Source organism: Helobdella robusta, assembly GCF_000326865.2.
Source record: "Helobdella robusta unplaced genomic scaffold HELROscaffold_89, whole genome shotgun sequence".
Taxonomy (NCBI): domain Eukaryota; kingdom Metazoa; phylum Annelida; class Clitellata; order Rhynchobdellida; family Glossiphoniidae; genus Helobdella; species Helobdella robusta.
The window spans coordinates 1-15,968 of NW_008705506.1; the positions used below are offsets into that span (position 1 = coordinate 1).

General features: G+C 33.5%; 1 protein-coding gene across 1 annotated transcript; it reads right to left on the minus strand.

Moving 5' to 3' along the window:
• Positions 1-11,852: 11,852 nt before the first annotated feature.
• On the minus strand, positions 11,853-14,336 carry HELRODRAFT_182594 (hypothetical protein; the record flags this gene model as incomplete). Its single annotated transcript, XM_009032840.1, has 2 exons — positions 11,853-12,157; positions 14,087-14,336. 2 exons carry the CDS (start codon positions 14,334-14,336, stop codon positions 11,853-11,855), a joined length of 555 nt encoding a protein of 184 aa, XP_009031088.1.
• Positions 14,337-15,968: the final 1,632 nt, after the last annotated feature.

A 15,968-nucleotide genomic window follows, 5' to 3' on the forward strand; every position in this document is an offset into this window, starting at 1 on the left:
ACCTAAAGATATAAAAGGCCCAAATGCAAACAAAGACACACAAATACCAACAACTTGCTGAACATCATCCCAAAACTTTTGTCGTAATACAATATTAGCTATCTCTTCTCCTTGGACTTTATATGTTTTTTTTAATAGCCATTGTTTGTAATCACGAGATACAACAGTTTCTTGTAATGCGTCTTTGCACTCATACAGTCTTTGCAACATTATGAACTGAGTCGCAAAACGTGTTTCTCCAGGTTTAAGCAACTCCAATTCCGAATGAGATCTGAAATATGCCAAAGATGCATGATGTACCGTTACAAACTTAACAACTTCATGACCATTATCAATTACTGAAGCAATCCACGACAATTTGCCAATATCCTCAAGTAGCAGGTCTAGACAATGCGCTGCACAAGGAGCACAAGTTATGTGCATATATTTTTCAGCAATGAGTTTTCTGGCTGCGACACAGTTGCTGGCACTGTCTGTAATAATCTGAACAATGTTGTCAGCTCCTACCTTTCCTATCTGCTCACAAAACTTGCTAGTGATGTATGAAGCATCTTTGATTTCACCTGAGGTATCACATGCTCCCAAAAACACAACCCCTTCTGGTGTTACAGATAGAAAGTTGATTATTGGCCTGTTTTGGACATTAGACCAACCATCACTTACCATAGTGAGTCCCGTGTTCACAGTGTCTGACAAGTGACTATTAACACGAAGAGCAACAGATTGGACTTCCTCATCTAGCAAATTTGTTGATATGGCCTTTCTGCTCGGAGGAACGTAACTAGCACCGCACTGTGCTACAGATGTGCAAGCATCTTTAAAGTATTTACTGTCTGCAAGATTAAAAGGTAATCCATTAGCGTAAAACATTCTAGCAACTGCTCTATCTGCAACATTTTTTGCACACTTCTTCATCATGTCTGGCAACATTGATTGCTTACCAAAGCTGATATTATTTGATTTTGAAGAAGTTGATGATGTAGTAAAAGTAGATGATGTTATTTGATTTAATCTGACCAGCTGCTGTTTTTTCTTCTGATCTTCTTGGCGCTTGCTTTCAATTTCCAAAAATTTGGAGGCAACAATGTCAGGAACCTTACTACATTTCTTCAGACCAATTTTTTTATCTCCAATCAGATGACCACGAATTCGTAATGCACCTCCAACAAATTTTCTGTCACAATATATACATTGAATGGTTGGCAAGTTATCCGGTTTGTCATCACTGTCATCACTAACGCAAATTACATGTTGCCATTCAGGCCCTTTTTCCTTTGGCATGATCAAATTTGAAAAGTTTATCAACGATTTTCAGCCTTTAATTATAAATAACTTACGTACGCGTACAAACAGGATACGAATATAACAAACAATCTATCGCTCACAAAAACATTGGATAGTCAGGCACTAGATAAAATAGAATAAAAAGAATTATACAGTGAGAATGACCTAGTTTTTAATGTCGCTTAGGAGAGCATAGATATTATGTCATCAACGGTGGAGTTAATTTGCATCTTAATAAACTTGATTCAATATTTTTAAACATCAAGAAAGGCAATAACATGATAATAACGACGTTATTAAAACAAAGTTTATTGCTATTTAAATGTTTAAATAATTTGACTTTGGAGGCGAATTTTTGCAGCGATCATTTCATAGATATTATAATTATAATATCTATGTTTAAACTTGAACTTTTTGAACTTTATGGCCGAAGAATAAAGTTCAAAAAGTTCAAGACAATAATAAAGTTCAAAAAGTTCGAACGTCACAACTATGCTCCGCTCCCGCTCCGACTAAAATATCGTTACTCAGCGCTCCTGCTCCAGCTCTGCTTCAAAGCCCTGCTTACAACCACATGCCAAATAAAATGTATCATAAAAACGATTTTAAAACTAGATTATTGCAATAAAAATAGTAAGTTGTGTAAACACAACTCTCATGCTCTAAGTTGTACGCAATAATCATATAATAGTAATAATGAGTACTTTTTTTTAAAGCCAGGGTAATAAATGATTAAAATAATGAAATTTCAATAAATACCACTATGCTCATTTCAAGAAAGTACAGAGCAGTAAAGTATATTCAAATTTATATAATGAATTGTTCCCGTCACAATAAATGCCGTATGATAGCCTTTTAACAGTCGCAATAAATTCATTATTAAAGGGTACCGGCCACAAAATTTTAAAAAACAAAAAACTAAAGCTGTAAAAACTAATTAGCGATATTTCAAAAGCTTTTATAATTATTGAGCAGTGTTTGTAATTGTCATTTAAATAGCTATGCAATTTATCGGAATAATCGTGTATTGTCTTGATGATTCTAGGTTGGTTTTATGGCACACCGTTACTTCAAAATCTCCACTGTTACAATGCGGTATAGCGATGACGGGTCGAAAGGTGTTGAACAAATCTGATATAGAGTGAGAATCGTCAATTTTCAAATCTGCAAATAACCGACAGTTGACAGGCGCACACATTTTCAACCGGGTGGTGATCGCGGCCAAAATCTTGTGTTTTTCTGTGTATATAGAGTGGATGTGGAACTACAGTTAGAAACCACATGCTTATTTTTGCCCCATCTAAACAAATTAGCGTTTGTTGGCAGTTGCTGTACTATATATTTCCTAAAAAAAATTAAAGAGGACTTCAGTTTTTGACCAACAAAAGATGTTCTTGGCATTGATGACGGTTTTTATTTTGGAGATAATTGTGCCCTGACTTTCCAACGAATAGACATGGTGTAAGGGCTCACCGACAGTTCCCAACAATAAAAATTATAATCGTTCCCGAAATGTAGCGATGACTGCGAATGTGAACACCGGCTGTCACGTTGTCTTCGGAGCTTCTGGCGGAGGCCTCGTTGACTGCCGACGTGTTGTCACTTCACCGCAGCTGAAATGCCGTGTCGTTTGCTGAATTGACGCGTCGTTTCGTTATCAGGTATGCCCCGACCACTATGGAATTTAATAACCACCAACGTAACCGCTTTACTAACTGTACCAACTACCGACGTAACTGCCTCCACCAACTGTACCAACCACCGACGTAACTGCTTCCGCCAACTGTACCAACCTTCAACGTAACTGCTTCCGCTAACTGTAATGACCACCGACGTAACTACTTCCACTAACTGCACGAACTACCAGCGTAACTTCGAGAGTTTTTTAACTACCACCAATTACTACCGACCAGCTTTCGCCAACACCAACCAAACTATATCTTTTTTCTCTCCTTAAAACTTCCCGGGTCTACTTATTTAAACAACTCTGTACACCCCGCGGATTGGCTGCTATTTTTACGTGCTTCAGTCTATCACCACTATCACAATGTATTCATACCCTTTGCATGTTAATATCCCTGACACATGGTTAAAACATGATTCAATTCTTTTTTTCTTTAACTGTTTGAGCGATTTGTTTGAGCGATATTTTTAAGGGACTTGAATGTATGCATATTTATGACATTGTTAGGTAGGTGCATGATTTTTTATATAATTATCATAAAAGTTTTATTGTTATATGATATGTGTTTTATTTAGGTATTCGCACATTTCATATAATATTTTGATTAGGAACTTAATGTGAATCTATGCGTATGATTTTAAAATTTGCTTTTTTTATGTTAGTTTAGAAACTGGAATAATTAGTAAGTCTGGATTATTTGAACGGAAACAAGAAAGGGACAGAATCCTAGGCGAACACATGTTTTTATGTTGATCCGGATCATTGTTGTTTAAGCACTTATAAACTAGTAAATTAATTTTAAAAAGAAAGCGCTTTGCTGTAGGAAACCAATGTAATTCACAAAACATTGGAGTAACGTTGTCGAACCTTAAACCCCCAATACAATTTTAGCAGCCTGATTCTAAATCGACTGCAGTTTTCCAATTTGGGCTTCTGATACGCCACAAAAAATAGAGTTTTAATAGTCCAATTTTGAGTAAATAAATGCATAGACCAAGATCTGGAATGTCTCTTTATCAAGGACTTTCTGATCAGTCTTAATCCATACAACTGTAGACAACATTCTGCATCAATGTTTTGACGTGAGATTGTAAAGAAATATTGGAGTCAAATATGACCTCTAAAATCTTTGACTGCATATTGTCAGCAAACGCATAATACCTAAAACTATATTTGCCCACCATTTTTATTACAGTAACGGTATACAACAAAAAAAGGATAATTCCAAGGACAGAAACCTGGGGTACAGACAATCTTTGAAAAAATAGTAAATTGGCAATAGATTTGAAGTATTTACAATCGCTACCGTCTACTTTTGGATTTTCTAAAAGTGATTTAATAACCGCATGTTTAAAACAGGTAGGAAACATGCTATATGAGAGGCACAGATTTGTCAAAAATAAAGTTTTGTTAAAAACATTTTCGGACTCTTCAATAAAATATGCTTGGGTTATATTTAGTTTTCGCTTTACGCACTTTTACACTTTTCTTTTTAGCATGTTTTGGTGCGATAATATTAGTTCCGTTAATATGTTTGTTTTGCACATTTGTTTTTAGTCAATTTTCAGTAATAGTAAAATTCTAACAGGTTATGGACCCGGACAATGTTTTACTGCGCTAACCAATAAAACGACGTGGTAAGAAGTGTACAAATGTTCAGCAAAGCGAGCTCCTTTTAGATTTTTTTGCAGACATTTACATAATTTGATCTCAAGAAAAATTTAAAAAAATGAAGATGCAAACATACAAAAACTCAAAAAAATGTATATAACAAAGTAAAATTAAACATCTAAAAGGCAAAGAGTCAGTGAATACTATGCGGTAATCCAGATGCAATGGATGCAGTAAACGGTTTGTTTATACAAGCATCTGCAAAATAGTGAACGGTATGCTAAAAAGTCATAATGAATTGCATCAAGATTCAAAAGCAGATTGGATAATAAAGTCCAAATGCCCTAGATAAAGTCAATAAAGCAGATTGCTGTGATAATTTTTACAACCAATATGACAGATGCAGCATAAGAAGTACGTTCATTGATAAATGCCATAAATGTTTGGTTAGAACTTCACCATTTGTATGATGAACATACAACTTGACTTGTGCATGAAGTTTTTCAGCTACAAGAAAGATTTAAGATTAACAGTTAAGTTGCAAAATATGAAAACAGTGACTTATTGCTGGTGTGTCAAATAATTGAAACTTTGCCAGATAAGTTTTTTCATTTTCTTCAAGTTGGAGATTTTTTAATAAAACTGAAAGAACAGTTAAAACTTTCACAAATCAATTGTGCAGCTATAAAAGAGCTTTAGAAGACAACACGAAATTTAGCCAAAAGTAAAGAAGTGTTATTTGTCAAAGCAAGAAATTTAAAGTCATTTCAGAACACGAAAATTCAAATAAAAAAAATTTTCCATGAAATCAACAGATCTGATTTGTAATTACTGTAAAACACCAGAACATATAGTGAAACATTTTTAAAAAAATGGCATTTCGATGATAAACCACCAAAACCAAGAAGTAAGAATTTAAGCGATAGCAAGAAGCCTGTGACGGTTGTCACGGAATCAAGTGTTTTGGCAGTTAATGAGTCAGAACATTTTGACGAATGTTTTTTTGACAATGGTGCAACATGTCATTTGACTTTCAGAAGAAACAAATTTCCAAATATTACTTCAACTGATTAAATTATATGTTGCAGATAGTGATACAGTAGAAGCTTTAAAAAAGCGTTGTTCAGCGTCAAATTGCAAACAGTTGAACTAACAAATGATATGTGCCAAAAGTATAAAAAATGTGTTCTCTGTGATTGCAGCTTAAAATTAAAACAGAAAGGTTAATAGGTTTATTTCATAAAAGAAAGATCAGACGCTCCAAAAAAATTTGCAGAGTTTAGATCAACTGGTCGCAAAGTCTCAGAATTATTAAGTTACAATGGAGGTTAAAAGGTTAAAGGTTATCTTTTCTCTTTTGCGTTTGCTTCAGAGGTTTCAACTACAAACTCACACAGCGTATATGAATACGCGTGCAAACCATGCATCATACACATTGCATATGATAGGCAGGGATCTCTTTGTATTCGAACCCAGTCATTGCAAAAGGCGCTTTCAACCATTGAGCCATCACGCCGCCCAGTAAAAGGTGAATTTGACATTAAAAAAGTTAGATTAATTTTAAAAAAGAAAAAGTTAGACAGCGATTAACTATGCCTAATACACGTCAACAGAATGGTTGCAGCAAGCCTGGAAATCGAACCCTAATGGAAGCTGCTAGAGCCAAGCCTTCTGCATCTTACATTCTTAATCGAACTGGATCATTAATTATAGAAAGGAAATCACCGTATGAATTGTGGTTTAACAAAAAACCTATGATAGCACATTTCTGAATTATTGGTAGCAATGCCTATGTTTATATTTCCATGCAAAAACGAAGAAAAATAGATACTAGAGCTATGAAGAGTATTCTAGTTGGATATGAAGGGGATGATGACTACCAAATTTTCGTTTAAAAAAGAAAAAAAGTATCGAGAGATGTTAGTTTTGATGAGTAGTTTATCAAAACAAATGTTGTTATTTTGCAAGAACAAAGCTTCTCTTTTAGTGCAGTATTAATTAGTCATTCTTCAAAAACCATCTCGTTTTGATTATTTTGTTATGTCAGCATTATGTGATGAATGAAAAATGAATGGTTGAAAGCCATGAAGAGAAAATCAAATATGGGGTTAGGAATATCTTTTAAAAGGTCGTAAAATAATACCGTTTAAATGGGTCTATAAAATAAAACTTAATCCAGATGGTTCTGATGAATGTTTTAAAGTCAGAATAGTGAGAAAGTTTTTTTCACAGAAGAAATAAATGGATTATGATCAAACCTATAGCCATGTAATTAAATGCTTAACTATTAAAACATTTTTAAGCTTTGCTGCTAATAAAAAAACGTCACTGATACTGTTTGATGAGTCTAAAACATTTTTATACGAAAAACAAGATGAAGAAATTTACGTGGAGGGACCTGAAGGCTTCGGAAATAATTCAGAAAGAGTTTGTGGACTGAAACAAAGTCTTTATTGTCTTAAGCAAGCGCCAAGATGCTGAAAAGAATGTTTTGCTAATTTTTAACAAATAGAAATTTTAAGCAAAGTGATGCAGATCCGTTCCACATGATATACTTTTGCTTAAGTTGGAACATTACGAAATCAGAGGGCATTCTTTGAAACGGTTTCAATATGTATCAATAAATCATTGTAGCTCAGATACTCGTCGAGTGGTAAGTGAAGTACCACAAAGAAAAATTCTGGGCCCAAAATTATTCATACTTTTTATCAACCAAAATCTCTAAAAGGTTAAAAAGTTAAAGGTTTCTCTCTCTCTTTTGCGTTTGCTTCAGAGGTTTCAACGACAAACACACACAGCGTATATGAATACGCGTGCAAACCACGCACCATACACATTGCATATGATAGGCGGGGATCTCTTTGTAATCGAACCCAGTCATAGCAATAGCAAGACCAGGCGCCTTAAACCATTGAGCCATCACGCCACCTTCTTTGCGTTAGCTTCAGAGGTTTCAACAACAAATTCATCATTTATGCAGATGACACAACATTTGTCACCACTCCTAGACACATAAAGAGTTTGAATGTCTGTACATGCCCCGTGAAGCAATCAAGTGAAGTCTACGTCGACAACTCATTCCAGAATAACGTGCAGCCTGGAATAAATGGCATTTTTTTGCCTCTATATTGATGCGGCGTGGCATCCCACTATCACTACGATCAAGGCTTTATAAATTTGTGATACGTCCGGTGTTGTTATATGGTGCAGAAACATGGCCAATGACAACCAAACTGGAACAACAACATTACCGATATGAAAATGCTCCGATGGATGCTACGAATTAGTCTGAAGGACCACATCAAATCTACCGAAATTCTGCGTCGTGCTGGTTTAGATGATATAAAGAACGAATGCCGGCAACACCGTCTGCGGTGGTTTGGTCATGTCAAACGATGTGGAAACAGTGCCATAACTTTTTTTGCAGATGTTGAAGTACCTGGCACACGTCCCAAAGGCTGTTCAAAGAAGTCCTTGTTGCAAACAATTGAGCAAGATATGAAAGCTCTAAATCTAAAGGAAATGGATACAACTGATCGTCTAATTTGGCGCAAAATATTGATGGCAAAGAAAACGACGTCCTACCTCGGGAGAACTGGGTCTCTGGACGCTAAACGATGATTGATTGAAACAACTGTTCAGATAAATTGCACACTTTTTCTATTCATAACAAAATTAATATAAACATTAAAAAGTATATGATTTTTAATAATTTAAATCAAGATGGTGATAAATATTGTTTTAAAATTAAGCTGTAGCACAATCGACTAAGTGAAGAATTTAAATTATTAGGAGTTGTGATAGACAAGAAATTAAATTTCAAAAAACATATTGATTTTATTACGCAAAAAATAAACAGATATCTGGGAATAATGAACAGATTAAAATATCTTCCACCAAATAAAATTATAGTTTCAATGTATTACGCATTTATAGGTATATCCACATTTGTATTATAGAAATCTAATATGGGGTAACACGTTTAAAACTTATTCAAATGTTTTATTTGATGTTCAAAAACCATTAAAAATTATAAATTTTTAAAATATTTTAGTAAAAAAAACCTTTTTAATAAACTTAAGATTTTATCAATTTTTCAAATTAATGATCTCAAATGATGTTGTTTTATTTTTAAATTAATTAATAATCTTCAAATTACATCAGACGATCACCTACATGAATCATATAAGCATGATATTAAGGCTAGACCATCAAGATCTAATTGTGAAAATAAATTGAAAGTCTCCGTTGTTAAAACATTACTTCTAGGTAGAAATATATGTTTTTATGGCGGGCACAAATAGAATAAACAACCAATTTGTATAAGGACTTGTATGGTTTACCGCCTTTTAAATACAAATTAAAAAATCTATTTTTAGCATACTTTTTGGTTTTATAATCTGTTTTTAGGTTTTATTAAAATTTTACATGTATCTTAAATGTTTCGCCGTATTGGATTTTTATTTTATGAATTTTCATTTTTGTCAGCCTGCAGTATTTTCTTTTTTGCAATAATTCCATTAACCACTTTCCTTTTTTCTTTTAATGTGTTTGTTTTGTATGTTGCTTTTTAGTCAATTAAAGTAGTAATAGTAAAATTTTAACGATTAACAAGGTAAGTTAAAAACGGCAAAAAGAAAACAATGTTCCACATAAGCACTGTGGTAGGAATAAGAATGACCTGTATACCTGCTCTACAAATAGATATCATTGCTTATTAAAATATAAAAAAAAAAACATAAAAACTTATTAACCAACGAAACACTTGTTTTTTCCAATTTTAAATAAGTTTTCAATTGTTTTGATGCTGCAATGAGACAATTTCTGAAATATTAAAATATTTTAAAATTAGATAATTTATAAATATAAATATATATTGGGAATTTAAAAAAAATAATTTTTCTAAACAACAAAGTTATTTCCGATTTTTGTTTTGTCAAAACAATTTTCTATCATAATTTTTACAAATTTATTATTTTTTCTCTTATAGAAAAGCGGATTTAGTTTTGCTATACCGCGAAAAGAAAGCGGCAGTTATTGTATACACAAAAATTTCATTGAATATAATTAATTCTTTTGGGTGGTCACAGAACAATGATACTCAGATTTCAAAACATTTTTGTAATATAAATGATGCTAAGAAATAGACCAATATAACTAATCCATTTAAGAAACAGAACGTGGATATATTAATATAATAAAATTGCAACTGACAAGGTTGGTAGACTTAAAACAAACAGAGTATATGTTCTACTGGAAATAAAAATAATCTATTGAAACTTCTACGGTGATATTTGATGAAACCTGTTTTTTGTTTAAAAATGTTAAATGGATAAAATAGTTGAAAATGGCGCTAAAATGAAAATCTCTTCCTTTTAAATTCCATAATCAACTCAATCAATCTTGTATCTACGCCCCATAATGTTTTCTTAGCTATGACAAATGAGATTATGACAACCAATTATTGTCTATAAAATTCATGAAAATGAAAAATATGTTTTTTTAGGTGATTTCAAAGCAAGAGTAGGTTCTGAGAGTATGTTATGATTTTGGGACTTGTGTTATTTTGGAATTGGAAAAATAAAGAATTACAGGTGATTCTGATTTATTAACTGTTGCCATCAATAACATCTTTCATATCAGATTGCAATTGAGTCACATTAAAAGTCAGTTTATCCTGATTGTCCAGACAATCCCTATTTAATTGGTTCTTGTTACGGCAGACTTATGGGTAAGGCAGAAAAGAAAATTTTCAATTTAAGCAGCGCTCAACGTTACCTTTAAATCTTCCACCTCTACAGCTCCAGATTTGGTTTCCAAACTCATCAACAAAAATGTTCCGCACTTACACCAAAATTGCAAACAATAGTCACCACGTGCTTGTTAAGATTTTCTGGTTTTTACTTTAATAACGTGTCAGTCAACCTCAAAAACAATTTTGTTAAGCATAACAATATTTAATTTGATGTTCAATACTCAACCCTATTGTTGATTTCTTTTCCAGTATTAGACATAGAATTCATCAGATAGTTTCCACCAGCAATTTGATCATTGTTACATCTAGGTGGGTCATGAGGAGAACCAAAGTTGTGACCTTATTAAAACGTTTTTAAAAATGATTAACAGATTAATATTATAAATCTAATATATAACGAAACTGTAAATTAAATGATTGATTTGATTAAATAATTGATTATATATATATATATATATATATATATATATATATATATATATATATATATATATGTTGGTAATAAACCATAATTTTTACAATATTCTATAAATTCTACCAAATGTTTTGGCGTTAATATGTTTGTAGTTCGTTTTTTCAATTTTTCTCACTAAAGTTTTTTGGTGAACGTTTAGTTTATTAAAATTCAAAATAATCTTATTTTCTGAATTTATGCTGCAAATAGGGCCATATTTCGATTCCGAATGAATCATCATCAGTGCTTTTTGATGTTTATATAGGGAAATATTGACTTTGTCAAAATGAACTTAGTTGGAAATTAGGTGTCAGGTTTCTTTATTGGCTGGTCATCTTCTTTGGTCTCCTTTTCTTCATCGATAGCATCATATTCTTCTTTGTCACTATTTACAATGCTAGTTTTTATTACTTCTTTGTTTTCATTGTTGGTTAAGCGCCAGGTTGGAAGTGAGGTTATCATTTTTTGTTGTTTATTTATTTTTGGTTTATTGATGTCAATTAGGACTGCTTATGCAATTTTAAGATGCGTGTAGTTGCTATTCTGGTATATTACTTTGGTGTTTATCTCTAATAGTGGTTGAGTGTGTTGAGTCCAAATGAGATTTGATAGCACGATGCATAAACAGAGTAGTTTATTGTTTTGGTTCAAATGTTGTACATTTTTATCGATGGCATTTTTAAATAGATTTGCGCTGTAACTCTGTCAATCTGTTGTTGACTTGTTTCACTGTCACTCAACCTCAACAAATCATTCGAACTCATCATTCACAATAGTCGTCGTAAAAAAAACTTTACCTCCTGAACACCCATCAATCACTCGCACAAATCAATGAAAAATATTAGGCATCACGTTCACTTTCACACTTAATGTAGCACCAGAGGCGTATTTACAAAAACTGTGGCCCTAGGCGCACGACCAATTTGGGGCCCTCTTGCCTATAAGGCGATCAATGATCATAATACAACAATAGTTAGAACATTCATGCCCATGTATTATTTAACATGAATAGATACTACAGCTATAGATACTAGTTAGAAATTACAATTGTCAGTTTATTACAGTTATATAACTTTTTTCCGGCTCTTCAATTTCGCGAAGGAGTCAATGTGCGCATTGAAATCGTATTCTAATGTCTCCTTTGATTCAATGCATAAAATAGACAAATCTCCCAGCTTACATTGGCTGATGGAATTCCGCAAGTAATTCTTAATCCTTTTCAACACAGAAAATGACCGTTCTCCAGTTGCGTTTGATATAGGAATGGTGAGAAAGATTCTTAGAAGGATTTCCACATTGGGAAATGTAAATTGTAGTCCACCCACCACTATAAGCTGGTACATCTCTACCAGAGATTTTGCGCCTTCTTCTTTAGCGAAATGCAAAAACTGTTTGATTTCATCGCCAGCGGTATCAGAATTAACATCGTCTTTGTATTCTTCGATAAAGGCCGAGATCTTTGTGTTCATGTCATCTACCTTGTCCTTGAAAAATAGACTGAACAAATCATGTATACCTTTGTATGCTTCGATTCTGTGATCAAGTTCCGTGATCAATTTATCAGAAATGGCGTTTACTGTGTTAACAATAAAATTATCACGACCAGTTAAAATAACTTCCGCTTCATTGCTTTCGACACAAAACGGTTTCTGCTTTTTCTTGCGGCTCACTTCATCTTGATATTTACAGTCTTCAAGATCCTCGTTAATAAGCAATGCTGCTCGTTTTTTAATACGAGTGAAATCGTTTCGGACTTCATTGTTAATAAAAAGCTTCAGTGATTCTAGAAGATTTAAACCAGAATCAAGATATAAATTTGAATTTTGCAGGAATTTGCTGGTTGCATTCAACCGCTGTAAAATTGTATCCCAAAGAACAGTCATCAATGCAGTCTCAAAAAGATCCATTTTATTAGCAAGAGCATTAGCCTCATTTCTTACAGACGCCTTCTGATCACGATCTTCGGCTGCTTGAAGAAGAGCTTCCTGAATACCAATGTAGTTCTGATGCAATGCAAACACTGCATCCGCTCTAGCTGACCATCTTGTGTCCGATACTTTCTTTATGGTGCATCCACTTTTGACTAGATGACTTTTAAGTATGTTCCACCTGTGTGTGGATGATGAGAACCACACATAAACGTTTTGAATAAAGTCAAACTATGATACTGCTGAAAGCGACGATTCTGCAGCCGAATTACCAACTAGATTTAAGCTATGGCTAGAGCAGAGAATGTAAACTGCATTGGGACTGTGTGCCTTGATTCGCGCCTGCAAGCCAGAGTATCTGCCAGACATGTTAGAAGCATTGTCGTAACTCTGTCCCCTGCATTTTGTGATATCTAACCCCCATTTCTTCAAAACGTCTAGTATCACTTGCTCCAGATTTTGAGCGTTATGAGCATAGATGTCAACAAAAGTTAAAAATCGTTCTTTAATTTCACCATCAATGAGAACAGATTTGAATATCACAGTTAACTGATCCACGTGGCTAACATCAGGTGTTGAATCAACAATCAAAAAAAAATATATCGATTTTTTTACTTCTGAAATAAACTGATCTCTGACAGCATTGCCCATTATTTCAATAAATTCGTCACAAGTAGCATGTGATAAATAACTAACAGAACTACTTCCCTTGTTACCGTACCGCGCAATATGATTTGCTAAGAAAGGGTCAAATTTTGACAAATAATTCAAGCAATTAGTAAAGTTGCCGTCATTGTTGTCATGACCACGAAAAGCCAAACCTTGAGAGGAAAGGAACTGTACAGTTGCTGCAATCCTTCGTAGAACTTCTCTCCAGTATTGCCTTTCATCATCTGACTGTTTCGCCATTTGTTTGTCAATACGCCCGTTTGCGTTTAAGCGTTTAGCCAAAGTGCACATTGCTTGAACATGGCCATACGAATTTTCATGTTCAGAAATTTTCGCGGCAATATTTTTCCAATCTGAACACCCATTTGTTGAAAATTGACTAGCTTTATTTGGAAACAGTTTGCATACATAACAATAAACACTTCCACTAGTTTCACTAAACACTAACCATTCACGTCTTTCTTTTTGGCCATTCGTCTTGGTCAAGTAAAAGTTATGTTCAGACAAATGACGAAAATATTGTCTGCCACGATCTGTCATCAACATGCTAGCGCGTGAAAAGTCGCCAACATTTTTTGGTTTGAAATCCAAAACATAATTACGCATGGTTTCTGTCAAATTCGCTGGCCACATAGCAATATTTGTCAAAATTTCACCACAGTTGTTATCAACAGTTTAAATACTCGCGACCTCTATAGAACCTTCAGCCGGCGGTTCAGATTCTGGCAATTCTGTTGGATAGGACTCAAAATCCATACTGGCTATTGCCGAGACGACTGCACTTTGATTACCAGCTGTTATTTCTGTTTGAGTTTGAGTAGTTTCTGATGATGGGGTTACCGGTCGTTTCGCTAAAAATGTCAAGGCGCCTTCGTTTTTCGCATCTTCTGCTTTTCTTTTCTTTTGAATATCACGTTTTTTTGCACCTGAGGGATATTGTCTCATAGACATTGTTTTAATCTTGAAACGAATGTGTTGCAATCAGCAGAAAGGAAAAATGATCATTCATCCACACAGTGAAATTATTAAAATAGTGTAATAAACTGGCAATTAACAATAAGTTATTGCAAAAAATTAAAATTTGAATTGAAATTTTTTAATGAAATCTGTGACGTAAGATGCGCCAATAGTGTTCGAATTTTACCACAACTCAAAAGTTTGTTTACATTTTTAATTTAGGGTTGAGCGAAAATTCGCGCGCGCATTTTTGGCAATGCATAAATTGTTGTTTGTATATTTTTTTTCATACGTTGTTCAAAAATATTCAGAAATAATTATGAAATATATTATCTGAAAATGTAAAATTAATTTTTTTCAAACTTATTAAATTTTTTTGTGCGAAATATTTTGAAGCCTCCAAAAACTCATTTTTCAAGTTTTGGGGGCCCCTAAAATCTGGGGGCCCTAGTGCGCCTATGCCTAAATTCGCCACTGTGTAGCACCTCATATTAATCACATCACCACAAAAAGTTTTCAAACATTTCACGTACTCAAAATACTCCGCTCACATGGTCTCAAAAGCCTCAAATTATTCAACATTACTGAATCACTCATCATCTCGCACATGAAATATGCGACTCAATTATGGTTTAATTTTGCTACACAACAACTTCAGCAACTACAATCTCTCATCAATAACTAATTTGCCTCAGTTATCTACCTGCATCATATCTTACCGTCACTCAAATATTTAACAGACTTGTTTCAAGACTATCCAAGAAAGTAGAAACTAACAACAACCACGTCATTCATCTTCTACCACCACTAATCAAAACTCTCCACACAACCTTCGTCAACGCAAGCATTAACTATCAAGTCGCCACTCAATCAACATATCAGGAAAAAACCTTTACCACAAAACACTTTAAATATATAAGCATTCACTAAAACTTTATTATTTACTCAATCTAGTTTTTTTTAATTTATCGATCACCCTACTAACTCACTGAGTCATTATCTAGTCCATTAAAAATTACTTTATTTATTTGCCTTTTTATACCATTACTTTATTTTATTTTCAATACTTTTCATGTTTAAACATTTTTTTCTCCATTATTTATTTATATATTTATTTCGTTACCATTTTATACTACTGCCTTGCATGCTGTAACAGTTTCTGCGTCTGTCAGATCTTGATTTAAAAAAAAAATAATAAAAAAAGTTTTGAAAGTTGTGTCTGTTGCGAGTGGCAAGAACGTTAAGAAAATGGAGGTTTTATCACTTTCATATTCAATGGTAAAGTTTACTTTGGATTTACTTTGAATTTTTTCCCGTCGACCAAATTTTTATGGATGTTCTGGTAATTCGATATTATATAGTTTCTTGATGTAGTGAAGATGGATTTGTGACAGGCTGCCAATTCCATTATTTCGATCGTATCTCCTCGCAAAAGAGCTATATCGGGCCGAAATGATTTGAAGAAGGACGATACTGAAACAAATTCTTCGTTAGTCGTATCGGCAAAGATTGTAACTTCTGATTTGGAAACCGATCTAATCTTTTTCAGAATCAAAGACAATATTTTATTATGATGTGTTGTATATCTTTTTAAATTTGCAACGGAAAAAAAATTTGACAGGACGT